At 32.3% G+C, this 20,380-nt stretch overlaps 1 protein-coding gene across 2 annotated transcripts in view; it reads right to left on the reverse strand.

Moving 5' to 3' along the window:
• Nucleotides 1–20,380, reverse strand: part of FCHSD2 (FCH and double SH3 domains 2) — a 194,331-nt gene that overhangs the window by 142,272 nt on the left and 31,679 nt on the right. Inside the window, exon 3 of one of the 2 annotated variants that reach the window (XM_010989217.3) lies at nt 19,785–19,830. The exons of the other annotated variant lie outside the window; for it this stretch is intronic. Coding sequence (XP_010987519.1) covers nt 19,785–19,830 — 46 coding nt within the window. The remainder of the gene's footprint in view (nt 1–19,784; nt 19,831–20,380) is intronic. 2 annotated transcript variants of the gene reach the window in all.

Genomic DNA, 20,380 nt, shown 5'->3' on the forward strand with positions numbered 1-20,380 from the left:
GTGTTTGTGTTTGATGTGTATTTCTCAAGTAGCATACACAGCTTACTCTATCCTCTTCCCCAAGCTTTCTTGGCTGAGTAGCTCTGCCTTCTTATCAATACTAAGTCTCTTCAGTTGGCTATACCTTCCCTTGTTAAAAAATATATATATACAGAAATGTATTAACTTTTGACTACTGCACCTTACAGGCATGAGATAAATATTGTTTAGCAAAGCTGGAATAAGAACCATTCTTATTGCAATATCATAAAGCATTTTTCTTTTTCATCTAGAGGCATAATGAAACAGGCTGAAGATAGAAATCCATCAGATTTGAAGGACAACAGTGTCAAAGAAACATTGTTCCCTAGCATTTAATTAATGCTATGTTATTAAAATTTGGGGGGGTTGTTTTTTATTTTAAATAAAGTCACCAGATTCCTTCATTTCTAAATGGCAATTTCAAAGTTACCTGCTCTGAAACCAGATTTTACAATTTTCTCTGAAATTAAAGTTATTTCAAATATTATTGCTGTTTAATTTTTTATTCTACAGGATTCCAAAATATTTTTTCTTTTTCTTACCTCTCTTGCCCTACTCACTCCTCAATTCCCTCTTCTGTATGACAAAGTGACATCACCTGTTTTATTTAGTAAAGAGCACAAGAAGATGCTACTATTTTGTCTATCTACATAGAACTCAACAATTTTCTAGAACTCATGTTATGCTAGAAAATGTGACCAAGTCCTTCCACCCTAAATTTACTTAGCGGAAGATTTTTCACAAAATGCTTAGAATCAGATTATGGTATTATTCATAGATGTCAGATATTTTAAAATGAGACATTACAAAATTTTAAATGTTTAAGAATATATGGAGGGAGGGACAAATTAGAGGTATGGGATTAACAGATACAGACTACTATATGTAAAATAGATAAGCAACAAGGATATACTGCATAGCACAGGGAATTACACCCATTACCTTGTAATAACTTATAATGGAATATAATCTGCAATAATACTGAATCACTATGCTGTACACCTGAAACTAACACAATATTATAAATCAATTATATTTCAATTAAAAGAAAATACACGTACTCTTAGGATTAAACCAACCATAAGTAGATAACTTCTTTAACTTCAACAGTGTTACTGATGTGAGATTTAATATAAATGTCACTGTCCATGAAACAAAGTAACATTCAAAACTCTTTTTAAAATGATTTAGCTCCAGTTTTGAAGTGATCCAGTTTTCTTCTGATAAACTCTCACAAAGTACTTTGATTATGTCTCTTTAGAGCATGTATCATATCCTTACTTTAACATATTCATTCATTCATTCACTCATTCATTAATTCCTTGACTCTGAATTCAAATAGATAAGTCACAGTTCCTCCTCTCAAGGAACAAACATTCTAGTGAGAGAAATATTTAACTCTTTAAAGATGTTTTGAATATACTCTGATGTAGGTATAGAGTAGACAAAAACTGAGTGTGGTAGACTCTATTTACTGCTCAAAAACATCCCCTACCACTCTACTAGGATGGCTAAAGTTTAAAAAAGAAAAAGGCAGTTAACACCAAGTGTTAGTGAAAATGGTACAGCCATTTTGTACCATTTGGAAACAGTCTGGCAGTCTGGCAGTCTGGCAGTCTGGCAGTTCCTAAAAATGTTAAACACAGAGTTACTAAATGACCCAGGAATTCCATTCCTAACTGCATACTCAAGAGAACTGAAAACATATTTCACTTAAAAACTTGTACATGAATGTTCATAGCAGCATTATTCATGATAGCCCCAAAATGAAAACAATCCAAATGCCTTCAACCAATGAATAAATAAAATGTGATACATCATAGCTATATCCATTCAATGGGTTATTATTTAGTAATAAAAAGGAATGAAGTATGGATACATGTACAAAATGGATGAACCTTGAAAACAGTATGCTAGGTAAAAGAAGGCAGTCACAAAAGACTACATATTATAAGATTCCATTTAAATGAAATGTCTGGAATAGGCAAATCCATAAAAAACAGAAAATAAATTGGTGGTTGCCCAGGGCTGGGGAGGCTGCTGGGGAAACAGGGAGTGACTGCTAATGAGTACAGGGCTTCTTTTTAAGGTAGTAAAAATGTTCCAGAAATTGCCTGTGGTAATGGTTGCACAACTCTGTGAATATACCAAACACCTCTGAACTGTACACTTTAAAAGGGTGAACTGTGTAGTATGTGAATTATATCTCAATAAGGCTGTTATTAAACAAATATATATTGGGAGGGGTTCCTCCTGCCCCTCTCTAAGAAAGCACTATACTTTCCCATACCAGTGACATCAGATTTGGCCATGCTACTGCTCTGGCTGATGAAATGTGAGTAGAAATGATATATTACACTTCTTCCAAGCAGAAGCTTTAAGAATTAGGACATGGTTTGCTATACCCTCTTTTCCATTTACGAATACTCCAGATAGAGGTCATTTCATCAGACTGAGCCCCAGAGTGAAGCTATGACAAGCAATGTGGGGGTGAGCTATTGCTAACACTCAACAGATTTATAAAGTAAGCAAAATATAAACCTTTGCTATTATAATCCACTGAGATTTTAGGTTTGTTCTTCACCACAGTCTTGCCTAAAGTGTATACTATACCTGTTACATTTTATGGTAATATGAAGCCATAATAATTATCAAGATATTTTAAAATATTATTTATTTAACTTATCTTTTTATTTTCAATTTTGTGCATGTTTACAATATGCATAATGTGTTAGTCTGGGCAGACAATTAAAAAAATTTGGAAAATATTTCTCTTGATTGCTGAGGACCTATACCTAATCTATTATTCTCTCAGACTCATGGTATAAATTTTCCAGTGTTGTTCTGACAGTGGCACCTCAGGGTATACAGTAGGGGCTTAATAAACATGCCTCAACTGAAAAAATATTCTTCCAGATGTCAATAACAATACATAATAATCAGATCAGGAAAATATATTTCAAACTAACAGGCTAGTTATAAGAGTAGCATGAAATAAACCAAGGGGCTAAACAGTAAACAGTAACCATGCTGGGCACATGCCTACACAAAGGAAAACCCTGAGTACAGGTTCCCTCCATAATTTGCACAGATTAATTAATAACCAGAATGGTTAAAATTAAAAAGACTAAAAATATCAAGAGTTGGCAAAGATATGGAGCAACTGGAATGCCCATATGCTATTGCTAGTAGTGCAAACTGGACAACAACTCTGAAAAACTGTTTGGCCATATCTACTAATGATAAAGAGATGTATACCCTATGATCCAGTAATTCCTTTCCTAGGTATATACCCAGCATAAATGTATACAAATTTTCATCTATGGAAATGTTCAAAGCAACACTTTTCATAATTGTCAAAAACTAGAAAAAAACCAAGGGTCTATCAACAGAACAGATAAATAAAATGAGGTCATTTATATAATGGGATATGTTTCAGCAATGAGAATAAGTGAAATTTACTTACAACGCTTAACATGTAAGAATCTTACACATATAATGTTGACCAAAAGAACACAGACTAAAGAGTATTTACTGTACAATTCCATTTAAATAAGTCCAAAACCAGGCAAGACAAACCTAGCCTTTGAAGCCAAGTTAATAATTACCTTTTGAGAGGGGTTAGTGACAAGAATGAGCAACAAGAGGCTTCTAGAGTGATAAAATGTTCTAGTACTTCATCTGGGTAGTGGTTGACTAAAGCTACGTCAAAATCACACTAATGATTGTGCACAGGTATATATGTATACATATTTTAGTAAAGCATAATGTTTAAAAAAAAAACACACTTTTGAATAACCAATTGGTCCGAGGAAAAATAATAAAATCAGAAAATATCTTTAACTGAATAACAAGTAAACACTACTTAATAAAACCTATAGGATGCTGTCAATGCAATATTTAGAAACATATCCTTATGTTCAAAAAGAAGAAAGCCTGAGAATCTACAATTCAAGCATTTCTCCATCCTTCAAGAGGTTAGAAAAAGAACAGCTGAGTAATGCCAAAGAAAACAGAGGAAAGAAATAAAAGGTAAAAGCAAAAGTGAATCAATAAAAAACATACAATGGAGAAGAACAACAGAGCCAGAAGTTAATTCCCTGAAGAGCCCAATAAAACTGACAAACCTCCGGTGATACTGTTCAAGAAAAAGAAAAATGAGGCATAAATAATAAAAATTAGGAATGAAAACAAAATCATTACCAAAGTTGCATGTAATAAAAGGAAAATTCCAAGTTTTTATGGGTAAATATGTCAATAAATTTGAATATCAGACAGAATAAACAAATTCATAGGGAAAAAATGTTACTTTACCAAAATTTATATGAGGAAAAAAGGGAGAGATTCAGTCATTTAAAAAAATAAATAAGTAATTAAAAATCTTCCCACAAAAAAAGTCCCAGGCCCCACAAGGCTTCACCAAAAAGAATTTCCTAATAATGGAGAAAGAAATAATTCCAGTCTTAGAGACATTCTTCAAGAAAAGGAAAGAGGGGAACATTCTTCAATTCACTTTATGAAGTTTTAATATCAAAATTTGAGAAAGAAAATTATAGTAAATTTCACTCATAAACACATATTAACAAATGGAATCCAACAATATATAAAAAAGCTAAAACATCAAGCCTAAGTGAGTTTTATCCCAAGAATGCAAACTTGGATTAGCATTAGAAAAATTAATAGTATTTGCCACCAATTAAAAGTTAAAAATCATATAATCACCTCAATAGATAAAGCAACTGATGAAATCCAACATCCATTCACAACAACCATAAACGGGCATATAAAAAATTAACAGCAAGCATTATACTTAATGATGAAAGACTAAAAGATCTTTTGAGACCAGGAACAAAATAAGGATGCTGCAATTACCACTTTCCTTCAACACTGTATTGGAAGCCCTTTACTGTGTGATAAAGCCAGAAAAAGAAATCAAATGTCACAGGTAGTCCTCACTCTACGTAGTTTCAACACACATAAATTTCTGTTACTACAGTTTAGTTAAATCACCACTCCCCCAACAACACAGTTTCAATTTCAGTTACCATGGTATATTAAATGTGAGTAACTATATAAAGTAACAGGATTTACTGCTAGCTCTTTGGATGACAAATCACTGCAAGTAACAGATGCATATCATGATCAGTGACCAATGACATCGTCTTTGAAAGTCTGTCAGTGATTGATCATTGTGCATCTGTCATTCAGTTTACACACAAACAGTAAAAATGTAACTATGTTGCCTCTTTGACTTACAGTGATAAACCCACATGACAGCTTATAAAAATGTATAGTCAAAAGAAGGAATTAGCTAACAAAGATCAAAGTGCAGCAAAGAACCAAAAAGTGATAATGCTGGAAGTGAAATTCTAACCAGATATAAATAATTACAGAAGAAATAGTTGACTGTGGAAATGTTGATACTGCTGCCATTTTAGAGACTCTAGATATGCAGTCAGAGAGTGAAGGGGAACACACTGACATAAAATGAAGAAAGTGAGTGTGATGAAAAGAATGGATTTATCCCAGATGAATGCTGCTGGCAAAGAAAATTCACATTACAGGAACTCTCAGAGATATTTCATGACATTGAAAGTGCAAAGGATAAATGTTAGAAGCTAATCCATATATACAGTTCACCAAGGGATATGACAAGAAAAAGGCAATCACTGATCCTTGGGTGGGGCTTCCAGTTTCCGGTTCTGCATATAAGGAGCTTATAAGTCATCCACTCTGTCCTGACATCAAGGAAAAAGCTGAAGAGACTGAAAAATCAACAACTTTTCCTGGATCCTTTCTTATGGAAGAAAGGGGAAGACACAGAGCAAACTGCTGCTCCCAAGAATGCAGAGATAGACAGACAAATGCAGAGTCATGGCTTACCAGTGCAGAGACTCATGAGCAGAAACCACCTTGGAAACTCAATCAGAGCCAAAGGGAGCCATAAATACTATCTAAAAAAGACTTTATGCAAAGATCATACAATAAATTCATGCTTTGATGCAATGTTCGCTCACCCTACTCAAAATATATACAAATGAGAAATTTAAAAATTGAAAGAGAAAACCAGTAAGACAAAGATAGGCATCAAAATGAGGTAACCATCTCCCTGGACCAGAAAGCAAAGCTATGATCAGTTAGAAATATATTAGACTCCAGGTTAAAAAGAAAGCAATGTGAGGAGGATTCTAGGAAGATGGTGTATTAGAAAGTACAAGAATCTGTCTCTCCACCTTTTCAACAATTGCTCTGGCAGAATCTGCTGTAACTATTTTGGGACTCTGGAGACTGCTGAAGGCTTACAACTTCCAGTGGAACATTTGGATGGGTAAATTGTCAATTTTCAGTCAATTTTATTCCTACTACAATAGTAGCTACCCATTCTCTATTCCCAGTTGCATGGCAGGCAGCTGTGTACATATTCCTGAAGCAGCTTGCACATAGCTAGCAGGATCCAGGGTGGCAAAAAGGACACTGTATGTCAAATATCAGCGAACTTTGTTCTTATTGCTGATGGCTGCTTCTGATCACAGAGGTGCAGAAAAAGAGGTAGGCAGTCATTCTGTTCAAGCACCCTCAACACCCTCATTGCTGAAAGCACCTCCCCCTCCAGATGAAGTGACTTCCAGGAAATTTAAAGGACCAGCACTCTTTCCTTCCTGTCATTTTTCACTTTTTTCCTTTAAGAAGCCATACATTAAAGACTAAAAAATTCAAAAATAACTGTATACACAGGGAAAATCAGAAAGTGACCATGCATGCACAGAGAAAGGGTCAGAAAAAAATATAAGAAAATCTTAAGCGACAACCTACAACAATCAAAAACAAAAACGGAATATGAAAACAAATATATGTGTGTATATACATGACTGGGACATTGTGCTGTACACTGGAAACTGACACACTGTAACTGACTATATTTCAATTAAAACAAAACAAAACAAAACAAAACAAAAACCCAACAAACCCTGGGGAAGAGGAAGGATCCAATTTCCAGAGTTACTACATTGTTAGATTCAAATATCTAGTGTTCAACAACAAAAAAATCAGAGGGCAAACAAAGAAACAAGAAAGTATGGCTCATTCAAAAAACAGATTAACTGACACTGTTTCTGAAAAAGAACTTAATGGCAGACAATCTAGACAAAGACTTTAAAACAACTGTCTTAAAAATGCTCAAAGAACTAAAGGAAGATGTGAAGAAAGTCAAGAAAACAATGTGTGAACAAAATGGAAATATCGATCCAGAAATAGAAAGTCTAAAAAGGAACCAAACAAATTCTACAGATAAAAAGTGTAATAACTGAAATGAGTATTTCATTGACAAGATTCAATGGCAAATTGGGCAGGCAGAAGAAAGATCCAGTGAAACTGAAGGTAGGACAATGACAACTGTCAAGTGTGAGGAAAAGAAAGAGAAAAAGATTGAGGAAAATTGAACAGAGCCTAAGGAAACTGTGTGATAACGTCAAGCAGACTAATTATGCACTGTGGGAATCCCAGAAGGAGGAGAGAAAAGTGCAGAGAGAATATTTGAAGAAATAATATCCGCTATACACTAGAAATTGACACAACATTGTAAACTGATTATACTTCAATTAAAAAATAATAATAATGCCTGACAGAAGAAATAAAAGCAAAAGTAAACAAATGGGACCTAATTAAACTTAAAAGCTTTTGCTCAACAAAGGAAACCATCAACAAAATGAAAAGACAACCTGCTAAATGGGAAAAAAATATTTGCAAATGATGCAATCAATGAGGGGTTAATATCCAAAAGATATAAACAGCTCATACAACTCAACATCAAAAAAAAAAAAAAAACCCAAAGATCCAATCAAAAAATGGGCAGAAGGCTTGACTAGACATTTTTCCAAAGAAGATAGACAGATGGCTAACAATTCCATGAAAAGATGCTCAACATTGCTAATTATTAGAAAAGTGCAAATCAAAATCACAGTGAGGTATCACCTCACACCTGCCAGAATGGCTATCTTCAAAAAGTAAATACAAATAAATGATGGAGAGGAAGTAGAGAAAAGGGAATCCTCACACACTGTTAGTGGGAATGTAAGTTGATGCAGCTACAATGGAAGACAGTATGGAGGCTCCTAAAAAAAAACTAAAAATAGAACTACCGTATGATCCAGCAATTCCACTCCTAATTGTATATCCAGAAAAAATGAAAACACTAATTTGGAAAAAAAAATATGTGTACCTCATTGTTCATAGCAGCACTATTTGCAACAGCCAAGACATAGAAGCAACCCAAGTACCCATCAACAGATGACTGGGTTAAGAAGATGTGATACATATATGCAGTGGAGTATTACTCAGCCATGAAAAAGGAATGAAATCCTGCCATTTGTAGTAACATGGATGGACTTAGAGAATATTACGTTTAGTAAAATAAGTCAGAGAAAGACAAATACTATATGATAGTACTTCATATGTGGAATCTTAAAAACAATACAAATGAATGTATATGCAAAATAGAAACAGACTCACAGATACAGAAAACAAATTTATGGATCCTAAAGGGAAAAGGGAAGGGGGCAGAGACAAATTAGGTGTATAGGATTAACAGATGCAAACTACTATGCATAAAATAGATAAGCAACAAGAATTTATTGTATAGCACAAGGAATTATACCCAATATCTTGTAATAACCTATAATGGAAAATAACTGGCAAAAAAACTGAATCACTATGCTGCATGTATACCTAAAACTAACAAAATATTATACATCAAATATACTTCAATAAAAATAAATAGTAAAAATCTAAAATTATATTCTGCATATAATTCCGCAATTATGTGTGAGCAGACCCAAATAAGTCCTTAAAATAAGACAGATAGCAAATAATAAAACTAAATATAACAAAGTTCCCCCCAAAAAGGCAAAACTAGCAAATCTACATGCCTAAGAATATTCATTTATTCATATACTACTGCTTCTTTTAATAGTTTAAATTTTTTTAATCAAACTATGTATATCAAGTATTTTGAGAAAAATATTGCAACCTAAGGAGCTCAAAAATAAAATAAATTTAAAACATAAGTATCAACATGAACACAGAAAACAACCCTCAACTTTCACTCGATAGTTATCCTCATTGTTCTACAGGAGAAGACTGGCAGAATGGAATGCTCCAAGTATACAGTCCACCATTTCAAATAATTTTACAAATGCTTCTTTAATAGCAACGGCCAGAAAGGTAACTGTACACAGCTAAATTAACTTTTTTTTTTTAACTTTAATGCTGACTAAATTTCCCCAAAAAACTTCACCACATACACACAACACTAACTTCTTAGGTAGTATGCCCAACTCTTAATAAATTTATTTCTTAAAAGAATAAAAATAGCAAAAACTTGAGGTGCGACTGTGTGATACCACAGGCTTTTCTGACAGGGTGTCCGTGTTTGCTCTGTGTTTGTCCTCAGGCGAGGAGCCACCCCTAAAGTCCACAATCTTTTCCTGCTCTTTCTCTCCAGCCACAGTAACCTTTTGTATCCTTCCTTCACTAACAGCATTCTGCCAAAGACTACAGGAAGTATATTAATACACAGACCTTGCCTTTAGCAATTTCAGTTTGAGTATTGCAAATGATTTTACCAATACCTCAGTGGTTAGCTAACTGCAGTCAAAAGCCAGACTTAATTTTACCCTAATGTTTAATGTTTAGTGACTCTTACATGGCTCCTGTGTTTTCAGAGGTTCATTTATTCTATTTATATAAATAGAAAGGCAACACATTTATTATTTCTGGAGAATTACAAAGTAAATTTCACAAATCATGCTTAAAAACAAAACATTAATACTCTTGTAGGAAGTTGAAAGTAACAAGAAACTTGAAAAAGTTCAGGGCTCAAATCCCTTCAAGTATAAATAAGGATATACAGTATTATTTTCTTTCTTCTAACATTCCCCTAAAAATGTATTATAAGTTTAGTTTGCATGTACTTGAGGTACTATTTTTCAAGTTGCTCTCATATGGTCAATCCCACTTAAATTCTTTTCCTTTATGATATTTTTCTATTGGGATGGCTCACCTGTATGATCTCTAAATCTCACACTCAATTTTTTTGGCCAATCAGTTCCTTATACAGAGAATGACAGCATACACCATAAATAATAATCCTACAAAGGGCATTCTTTTCAATTGACCATAATGCCACATGAGTGACTTTGAAAAGAAATAAGTTAATATATTTAATTGGAAGACAACATGCAACCATAGAATATAAGCTCAGCAAGTGCTAGGACTTTTTATTCTTCTTTTTTGGGGTAGTGCTATAGCCACAGTACCTAGAATAGTGTTCAATAAATATTTTCTCAACACATGAAAATTGGTATACATTAAAATAAACTAATTTTAAAATAGTATTTTATTAAAAAATTAAATACAGTAAAGCCTTCTAGAGCACAGATTCTCATTCATCTTATGGTCTTAAGGAAATATCAACATTTACAAGATTAAGCTCTAACAGAGATGAACCAAAATATTAAAATATTTAAAAGAATTAAATGTTAATATTAAATATTAAAAAAGAAACCAAAACACCACAACAATATTTTTAAAGACTTTTAAAATTGGTAAAATTGATAGAGGAAGTTAAAAATTCAAAGCAGTTTTTCATGTAAATTGTGATTCCACTTCTTTTTAAGGTATGGAACAAATAAAAGCCAAAACTATAAAACTTCCCAAAAAGGAAGCTTATACTAGTGTCATTACCAAACATTACCCATTAGACAGTTGTTAACATAAATGTTCTGCATACTTTCAATTTAACAACTAGTAGACTCTCTAAAGGAAATTCCCATAATAAAGATAAATGCTCTAATTTTCTGCTTATTTTTTAAATGTATATAAATGTAACAGTTAAGAATACACAAGCTTTGATATTTTAAAAAATTTAATGGCTAAACTGAAATGCATACGTTAAAATTAAAAAAAAGCCTCACGGTTTTTTCTCCTTGAATTATGCCTGGCCAAGTATTTTTCACGTAACAAATCTTCATTTTTTTAAGAGTACCAGCAAAATGTCACATAGCAAAAAAAAAAAAAAAAAATGATTTGAGATAATTTTAAAAACTGATTAATGATAAAAATCTACTATCATTGTTACAGATTCAATCAGGCTTGAAAATCAGCATTATCAGTGATGTGCCCTAATCTATCATAGTCATCAAAACAAATCATAAAACTTTATGAAGCCCAACATCACCTATGTAGTATTTTTGCTAAAAAGTTAACCTAAATCTAATCAAGATGAAAAAATCTGGACAATTCCAAAATGCTGTCTACAAGACAAATGACCAGATGAGTTAAACAAGTGAAGGAAATTAAGAGGTACAAACTTCCAGTTACAAAATAAATGAGTCACAGGGATGAAATGTACAGTGTGGGGAATACAATTAATACTAATATAATTATTTTTAAAAGACAAATGACTAGCCTTCTCAAAAAGTCAATGTCATGAAAAACAAAAAGGGTGAAAGAAATAGTCTAAATAAAATCGAGAGACACATCCACTAAATGCAATGTGTAAACCTTAAGTGGATCTTGGAAAAACAGCTATAAAAAACTTTGGGAATAAATGAGGAAATTCGAAAACAAACTACATATTAGATATTATAGAATTATTATTCATTATCTTGGCTATAAAAACTACATTAGTTATTTTGGAAAGTGCTCTTGTTCTCAGAAGATGCAAAGTGAAGTATATAGATGAGAAGTACCATGATGGCTGCAATTTACTTTCAAATTGTCTGGCTTAGGAAAAAAAGTGTAGCTATATAATGTAAATGTGGCAAAATGTTAATAATTGGTTAATATAGAGGAAATTGATACTATTCTTCAGTACGTTATTCCTTCAACATTTCTGCAGATTTAAAATTTTTCCAGGTAAAAAGTTTGAAGAGAAATGTCACCAGGTCAAAAATTTTCTTCATATTTCAATTTAATTTCAGTAAAAATTACAAAATCCAAAGCTGGCTAACACATGGAAATTTTATTTTGTAAACATCTTATGACTTAAAGTAATAACTGTTACTGATTCATGTTATAGATACATTATAGATAACTAGGATTATAAAGAAATTCCCATAAATTGATCCTATTACTTGGATTTCTATTATAAAATCTGAGTTATAGTTATATTTTAAAAGATTTTAAAAGATAGCTAAAAAAAATTCTGGCCTAATAAAAAGGTTAAGTAGTTACCCTAATGAAATAGGAAATGTTCTTATATTGGGAGAGTTTTTATAGTGCTTTTCCAAAGGCAAGAAGGCTCTCCCATTATGGGACCTGGATAATCTAATCATACATGCAAAAGTCCACACACTTAATTCATCACTCTCTTTCTACTAGGGAAATCCATTATCCAGCAAAGCTGGGGTACAACAATTTACAGAGAAAAGGAAAACTATCTAATACAGTAAAACAATAAAGATCATCTTATATGTGTAAACACAGACTGGGAAGTATTTTCATATTTCTCATATGTGTAAACATAAATTGGAAAGAATTCATTTCTGGAAACCAGTGTATTTAGTCTCCAGAACTAGCCTAAAAAGGGAGGAGAGAATGGTCATCATTCTCTTTTCAAAAATGAAGGGAAAAAAAGTAAGAAGTCAAGCAATTTTCCCATAATCATTAATTTGATGTATTTCAGATTCATAATTCCCTTCCTTGAATTAGTGCCCCACTTCCTGTCCATAAACTGAAAAGTATGTAGCTAGTGGTTACAGCAATAAATACAAATAAGGCGATCAGATATCTATTCACATACCAAAAAACTCAACAACAATGGCTCAATATGGATACATTATATATAACATATGTAATAGTATGAATATTTTATTTTGCAACATATTCATCAATCTATGAAAGAAAGAAGCCATTCGGTGTATTCTTTCTTTAATGCCCCCTCCAAGTTTCAACTTTTCTTCAATGAAATCACTATATAGTCCAGAGGGAAAAAAAGAACATATCTCATCAATTCTATTAACAAGATAAATTTTTTTTAACATTTTAAGATCTCTGAAATCAAGACACATCTAATCATTGACAATATCCCACAACTGCTATAAGGATACAAAGGAATCTGGTGGTTGTTCTGTTGGTTTGAGAAAACAACTAACTCCTACACATTTCCAACAACATTTAAGGACCATCTGATCATTGTCTGAAAACCTCCCAATGACACCGTCTGCTAAGATCAAGAAACTTTCTGTATGAAAACCTGGAAAGTGGTGTTAGCAAAGAGGAAAAATTCCTGGAGGCAATACTGGGATAGTCTTGTCAAGAAATGCTGCATTCTAGTACACTAAGTGGTACACAGGTAATACAGTGTAGAAAAACTGATTCTAAAAGTTATTCAGAAAAAAATAAAAATAAAAAAAATAAAAGTTATTCAGAAGAGTCAGACTCTGAATACAAAGACACTTTAGAAACACCTTAACTAACTTATTATACTTATATTTCCCTTTTTAAATATGGCCAAGAGATAGATGAATTTTTTTAAAATTTTAATTAATTCTGAAAAAGCTATTTCAAAAAACATAAGCAAATGATAAAGCAGAGTATCACAGTTTAGCTGGATTTAGGGGAGGTGGGGGTAGAACAAAATATCAGATTTCTCCTTAAAAATATGCCCCAAAATGTCTTAAATGATATCACTTAATAGTAGCAATAACAAAGGGAACAGATACTCTCATGTAATACTGCTGCTGGGAACATAAGTACTTTCTGCAGTACATTCAATATTAATAAAGCCTTAAAGATGTACATAACTTCTTACCCAGAAACTTCACTGAAATAATCAGAGATGAGTGGAAAGTAGTTCAGAATAACACTGTTTATATTTTTTAAGTAAAATTAGAAATAAATACCCCCCCAAAAAATTAGTTAAATAGATGTAGCAAATAAAATGAGACATAATTATTCCAAATTGTAACATGCAGTTATTTCAATGATGAAACAGAAGAAAAGATGGTAATAAAATATTGGTAACTAAAGGATACACTGATCTAAACAATACATTTATAAATTTTAAATAAATTTACTCAATATATTTAAACCGTACACATGTTCATAAAAAACCTATTAAGGTCATATGACAGAACCTTAATTAATTAATAATGGCAATCTCTACAATACGGGGAGACAGATGATTTTTTTCCTTTTATTTGCTTTCCAGAATCTTCTACAAAAAGAAAAAATTTTACTTTTGTTATATCTATATGAAGGAAATTGTACAGTTCTTTAAAATCATATCAGGGACTCATAGTATTCTGTGTGCTCAGGCCTGTTCATAAAACTTTATTAAATTATAGTGAAAAAATAAATAAATATAAAATCTTCTCAGAAAATTACTGCATGAAATGCTTCTCCCCTAAAAAGACTAAACTAATCAAGAAGAAAAACAGGATCCAAGAATCAATGAATCCAACACAAGACACAAATAAAAACATATTCAAATAAGCATTATATAGCAATCATATAAAACTCAGACTGAAAAAAGTCACCCAAAAAAAGAGGTCTTCCACAAAAGGGAAGTTTTGACAAACTAGATGATGTATTTAAAATACTGGAAAACCAGAGGAAAATTAAAGACAAACTAAAAAATAGAGACATCCATGGTTTAGAAGACTCAATATCATTAAAATGTCAGTTTTCCCCAAACTGACCTAAAGATTCAAAGCAATCCCAATCAAAGCCCCAGACAGCAAGCCGGTGAAACAAACAGATTCTAAAACATATATGGAAATGTAAAGAGCGAAGAGTAGTGAAGGCTCTTATGCTACCAAATATCAAGATTTATTAGAAAGTTACAGTAATTAAAACAGTGTAATATTGGCAAAATGATTTCTTAAAATACAGTAGTGGAATAAAGTCCAGAAATAGACTTATACATATATGGTTACCTAATTTACCACAAAATATCACGTCAGTTCAGTGCAGTAGGGGTGGGGAAACAGACTTTTCAATATATGGTGCTGCCTCAACTGGGTATCCACACAAAAAGTACAATCTTGACCCCAACCCCATAGCATACACAAAAGTTTACTTCAGATAGGCTATGGAACTAAATGCAAAAGATTAAACAATATAAATTCCAGAACACTACAAAAATTTTTAGATAGATATTAGGGTAGCAAGGAATTCTTGAATAGGACATAAAAAATACTGACAACTTAAAAATTTCAATTTCATTAAAATTAAGAACTTGTTTTCATCAAAAGAAACTACCAATAGATAAAAAGGCAAGCCACAAAACATGACATTTCTGCACAAGATCAAAGAGATACCTGTAATACATACATCTGACAAAAGATTCAAATCCAGAATATATAAAGAAACACTATAAATCAGTAAGAAAAAAGCCAACAAGCGATTTTAACAAGTATTTCACAAAACAAGATATCCAAGTACACAATCAATATATGAAAAATTCCTCAACTTCAAGAATCATCAGGAAAATGCTAATCAAATGCATAATTCTTTACTATTAAATACACACCAGAAAGGCTAAAATGAAAAACAGACAAAAACAAGGCTTTAAAGCAACTATAACTCTCATTCACTGCTGACAGGAATGTAAATTGCAATGATCACTTTAGAAAACTATTTCATAATATCTTCCAAAGCTGAACAACACATATTCTGTAATTCCTTGGGTATATAACCAAAAGACCACATCCATAGTTACCCAAAGACACATACAAGAATGTTCACAGTGACACTATTTGTAATGATTAAAAGACATGAAAGACAATTACAGTTATTGGCAAGGGTATGGAAGAGTAACAACCCCTTCATACAGTGCTGGTGGAAGTGCAAAACTGAACAGCCAATTTGGAAAACAGTTTGGCCATTTCTTAAAAAGTCAAACATAAACTTACCAAATGCCTGGCAATTTGTCCACACACAAATACTCATAGCAGCTTTATTTATAACATCCAAAAAAAAAATAGAAACAATTCAAATGTCTCATCAATAGGTGAATGGATAAATTGCAGTATATCCATAAAATGTAATAATATTCAGCAAAAATAAGAAATGAGCTATTGATACACAAAACAACACAGATAAACTGCAAAATAATTATCCTAAATGAAAGGAGCCAGACCAAAAAAATGTACATGCTGTAAGATATATGAATTAAATTAAAATTCTAAAAAATGCAAACTAATCTATAGTGATAGAAAGTGGATTAGCGGTTGCCTGAGGGTGATGGGGAAAAGGGACTCAAGGAGGGGTGAGTGGAAGGGAGGGATTATAACGGGACACGAGGAAACTTTTAAAGATTATAGGCATGTTTATTATCTTGATTGTGATGACAGTTATGTCATCTACCTATGTTAAAACTTATCAAACTACAAGTAGTGCAGTTTACCATGTGTCAATTATATCCCAATAAGGCTGTTTATAAAAAGTCAGCACAGTGGAACTTTTGTGAGAGTGTGAGAGTGAGGGAGTGAAGTGGGAGGATCAAGAGGGATTTCTAAAGTGGTGTTAGTGTTCTGATGCTTGACTGGTTATTAGTTATATGGGTGTATTTACTTTGAAAATTCATGGAGCAGTATACTTAGGATCTGCCTACTTTTCCGTATGCACTGTTATACCTTAATTTTTTTTAAAGCTTATTAAAAAGAAAATGAGATACTATTATCTACTCATCAAAATGTTGCTCTTTTTAATTTTAGAGAACATCATGTGTTAGCAAAGATGCAGAACAACTGGAACTCTCATACACTTCTGCTGAGTGGGTATAATCACTTTGGAAAATCACTGTATCTACTAAAATGGAACACACATATATACCCAGTGACCCAACAGTTCTACTCCTAGGTGTGTAACCAACAGAAATGCACATATATGTCCATCAAAAGACATGTATAAAACTTTTACTTAGAAACACTAGTTAAAATCATCCAAAACTGCAGACAACTCAAATTTTAATCATCAGTACACTGGAAAAACAAATCGTGATAAATACTGATTTAGTGGACATTATATAGTAATGAAAAAGAATGAACTACTCCTACATGCAAAAACATGTATGAAGCTCAGAAACTTAATGCTGAGTGAAAGAAATCAGACTTGGGAGATGATACCATGAGACTATTTAAATTCAAAAACAGTCAGAAATTCAAAGGTAACAGCTATTCTGGTGAAAGTCAGCGTACTAGTACCACTGGAAGGTATGAATAATAACTGCTTCTAGAGCCCTGGTAATGTTCTATATCAATCTGTGTAGTAGTTATGTGACCATGTTAACTTCATAAAAATGTATCAAACAGTATACTCAAGATCTGTCCATCTTACTGTATGTATATTACAATTAAATTTTTTTAAATTTACTCCTCAAAATTTCAACTCTATACTGAGCCAGAGAAGGAAAGAAAAAGAAATAATTCAAATAGTGCAGCTATATTCTCTGACCACACCCTACTACCAATGAGAATTATGTCCCCAGACAAAGAATACAAACAATAAGCCTGACATACTCAGTACATACTGGCAAAATCTGTAGAAAGAATGTGTTGACTATTTTAGGGGTTTCTCTACTATTGACAAGAAGTAAAAACACTGTTTAGGCAACCAAAGAACAGGGTAGAGAAAACTTTGTCTATATCCTCAAGAAATAAACTGAAAAATTAATTGGGAAAACATTGAAAAAAAATCTAAAAGGCAAAAATGACAAATAACAAGAAGTCAGAAAACTGGCTCTCCATAAATGTGCTCACTGTCCCAAGCAGAGGCAGAGAGATACAGAAATACTCTAGTGTATAAATACGATTACTCTATGAAATTGTGAAATATCCATTATTAGGTTACTCATACAGTTTACATACATTATTAAGTAGAATTGTAAAAACAAAACCAGGTATAATTTACTTGACAGACATTTAAAGACATTTTTCAAGAGTAAATGTGATTGCTCTGTAAAATATAATTTCACTGTATTGTGTAGTATATATACATATATACACATAAATACATATATCTATACATATATAACATGTGTGTGTTTAATACAAGAGACAGTCTAAATAGATTATTCAGAGTTAGAAAAGTAGCAAAGGCACTAAAGTAGTACCAAATTATATTGGAAAGAGTAGGCTGAAAAGGAATGGTTTAAGGTGTTAATTTCTCATTTAACATAAGTAGTAATCAAGCAATAATGTCTAGAGTTGATAAATTGGAATCAATTATAAGAACATTATTTAAAGATATGGAAAAGATCACCAAAACAACCAGAACAGGATTTGCTTTTAATCTTTTCTTTGAAGAAAGAGACTGGGATTATGGCAGGAGACTGCTACTTTTCATACAACTGAATGTAGTATTTTATATTTTTAATCATGAACTGGTCCTATTTGATTATTAAAACTTTAAAATATGTTACAGAAGAATGCAACACACAAAAATTTTCACTCCATTTAATTTTAAAAGCAGATCATATACTTTGATCCCAATGGAAACACGTCTATAGAGGCACTGTATGAAAACATATCTATAAAGGGTATAACTGTCCCTATTTCACAGGTTTGAGGGAATTAAACCAGATAATATACCAGCAAAGTTACCAGCAAAGTTCCTGTACAATGTAAGGATTCAATCAATATTAGCTATCATTACTAGTGTCTATTATACATGCAGAGAATAAAGATTCAGCACTAGTGTTAGAACTGATGCTAGTCATTATGTAAAGTATCTGATATATAATAAGTACTCAATAACTAATGGCTGAATTAATTAATTACTGAGTCTATAGACTCAGGAACAGATAGCTTTCAAGGAAAAGATAATTCTAAGACTGTTAAATAAAATAAAGACAGCTACCTGGTAAACCACAATGAAATTAGAATAAAAGTAAAATCAAAGCCTAACAAAGTACAAAAAAAAAAAAAAACCTAACAAAGTACAAAAAACAAATCACGCCCCAATTTTATCATTTATAATAAAAATAACAATAGCAGCAGCAGCATAAATTACACGGATAACAGTGGTTATCAGATATAGCATTTCCTGGGTGTTAATTTTTCCTTCAAATGTTCTCCTGTATTATTAAATTTTTTTATAAATACTACTTCTATAATTTGGTGGGGGGAATCAATATTAGAATTCTACTCCACATAGAAAGTAACTGCTTACAAGGCCAAAATTTCCAAATTACATTAAACTGTTTTTGTACAAGGAAGGGAGTTACTGATTCTTACATATTCACAAGATGATACATCAACATAATTTTTCCTTGGCACATTTAGCTATCTGAGAGCAAATAAAATTCTAATTAAACTTAAATGCTTAAATTTCCCTATAAACAGCACCACACCATCCATTGAAAGCATACCATACTCTGTCAACAGAGACCTAATGCGAAATAAATGCTTGATTGAACAAAACAATAATTAACCTTTCATAAAACTGTAGAGAACAGGATATATAAGGGAGAATGAATATACATACTTGTAGAATACATTCACTACTACTTATACTCATAAATATTTTACGAATATTGTGAATATTATCTTTTCCCAGAAGGTTCACAACCTTCTTTGCAGTAAAGAGCAACTTAGCTTCTCATTTGAAGATTCAAATAAAGGAAAAGAAGGATCAAAGTCAGAGCCAAAAATAAGAAGAAAAGAGGATGCAGGGATACCAAGGCTTCTTTCCAACAACCACATCTGCCCTTAAGCCAAAGAACAAGTAAACAGGATGGGGACCTCCATTTCTAAGCTTACCTGTGCATACTCTCTTTCAATAGCAGCCTTCTTCTGACTGAATGTCCTAAAAACACAAATAAAAATTCATTACCAAAAGCATAACAGTTATTTTGTATAAAGTTATCAACATACCCTCAAATACTGCTTGGTAAACTGTGCTGAAGGGGGAGACACAACATTTCATTCATCTTATGTGCCTAGGAACACTGCTGATACCACAGACTCCAGAGTTAAGACAATCTACATTCAAATCCTAACTCCACCACTTACTAGCTGTGTGACCTTGGTCAAATCTCTGTGCTTGTTTCCTTCTTGGTAAAATGGGTATAGTAACAGTATCTACCTCATAGGGATAGTGTAAATTTTAGTTAATAAAAATATCTAAAATGCTCAAAATAGTCTCTAGCACAGATTTGCTACTGTTACCAGAATTGCTACTGCATAGCGGGTACTATAAATGTTTACTGAATCTAATAATCAACATAGAGGGAACTACAGAAAACAAAGTGAAAAATCAAATTTTGACTAGCTTCTCAACATGAAAAACAGTCAAATCATTCCCTTCATTCCAGTCTTTTACAAGAGTCACCAAAGTACAATTCCACTACATGTTT

Source organism: Camelus dromedarius, chromosome 12 (genome assembly GCF_036321535.1).
Source record: "Camelus dromedarius isolate mCamDro1 chromosome 12, mCamDro1.pat, whole genome shotgun sequence".
In the NCBI taxonomy this organism is placed as follows: domain Eukaryota; kingdom Metazoa; phylum Chordata; class Mammalia; order Artiodactyla; family Camelidae; genus Camelus; species Camelus dromedarius.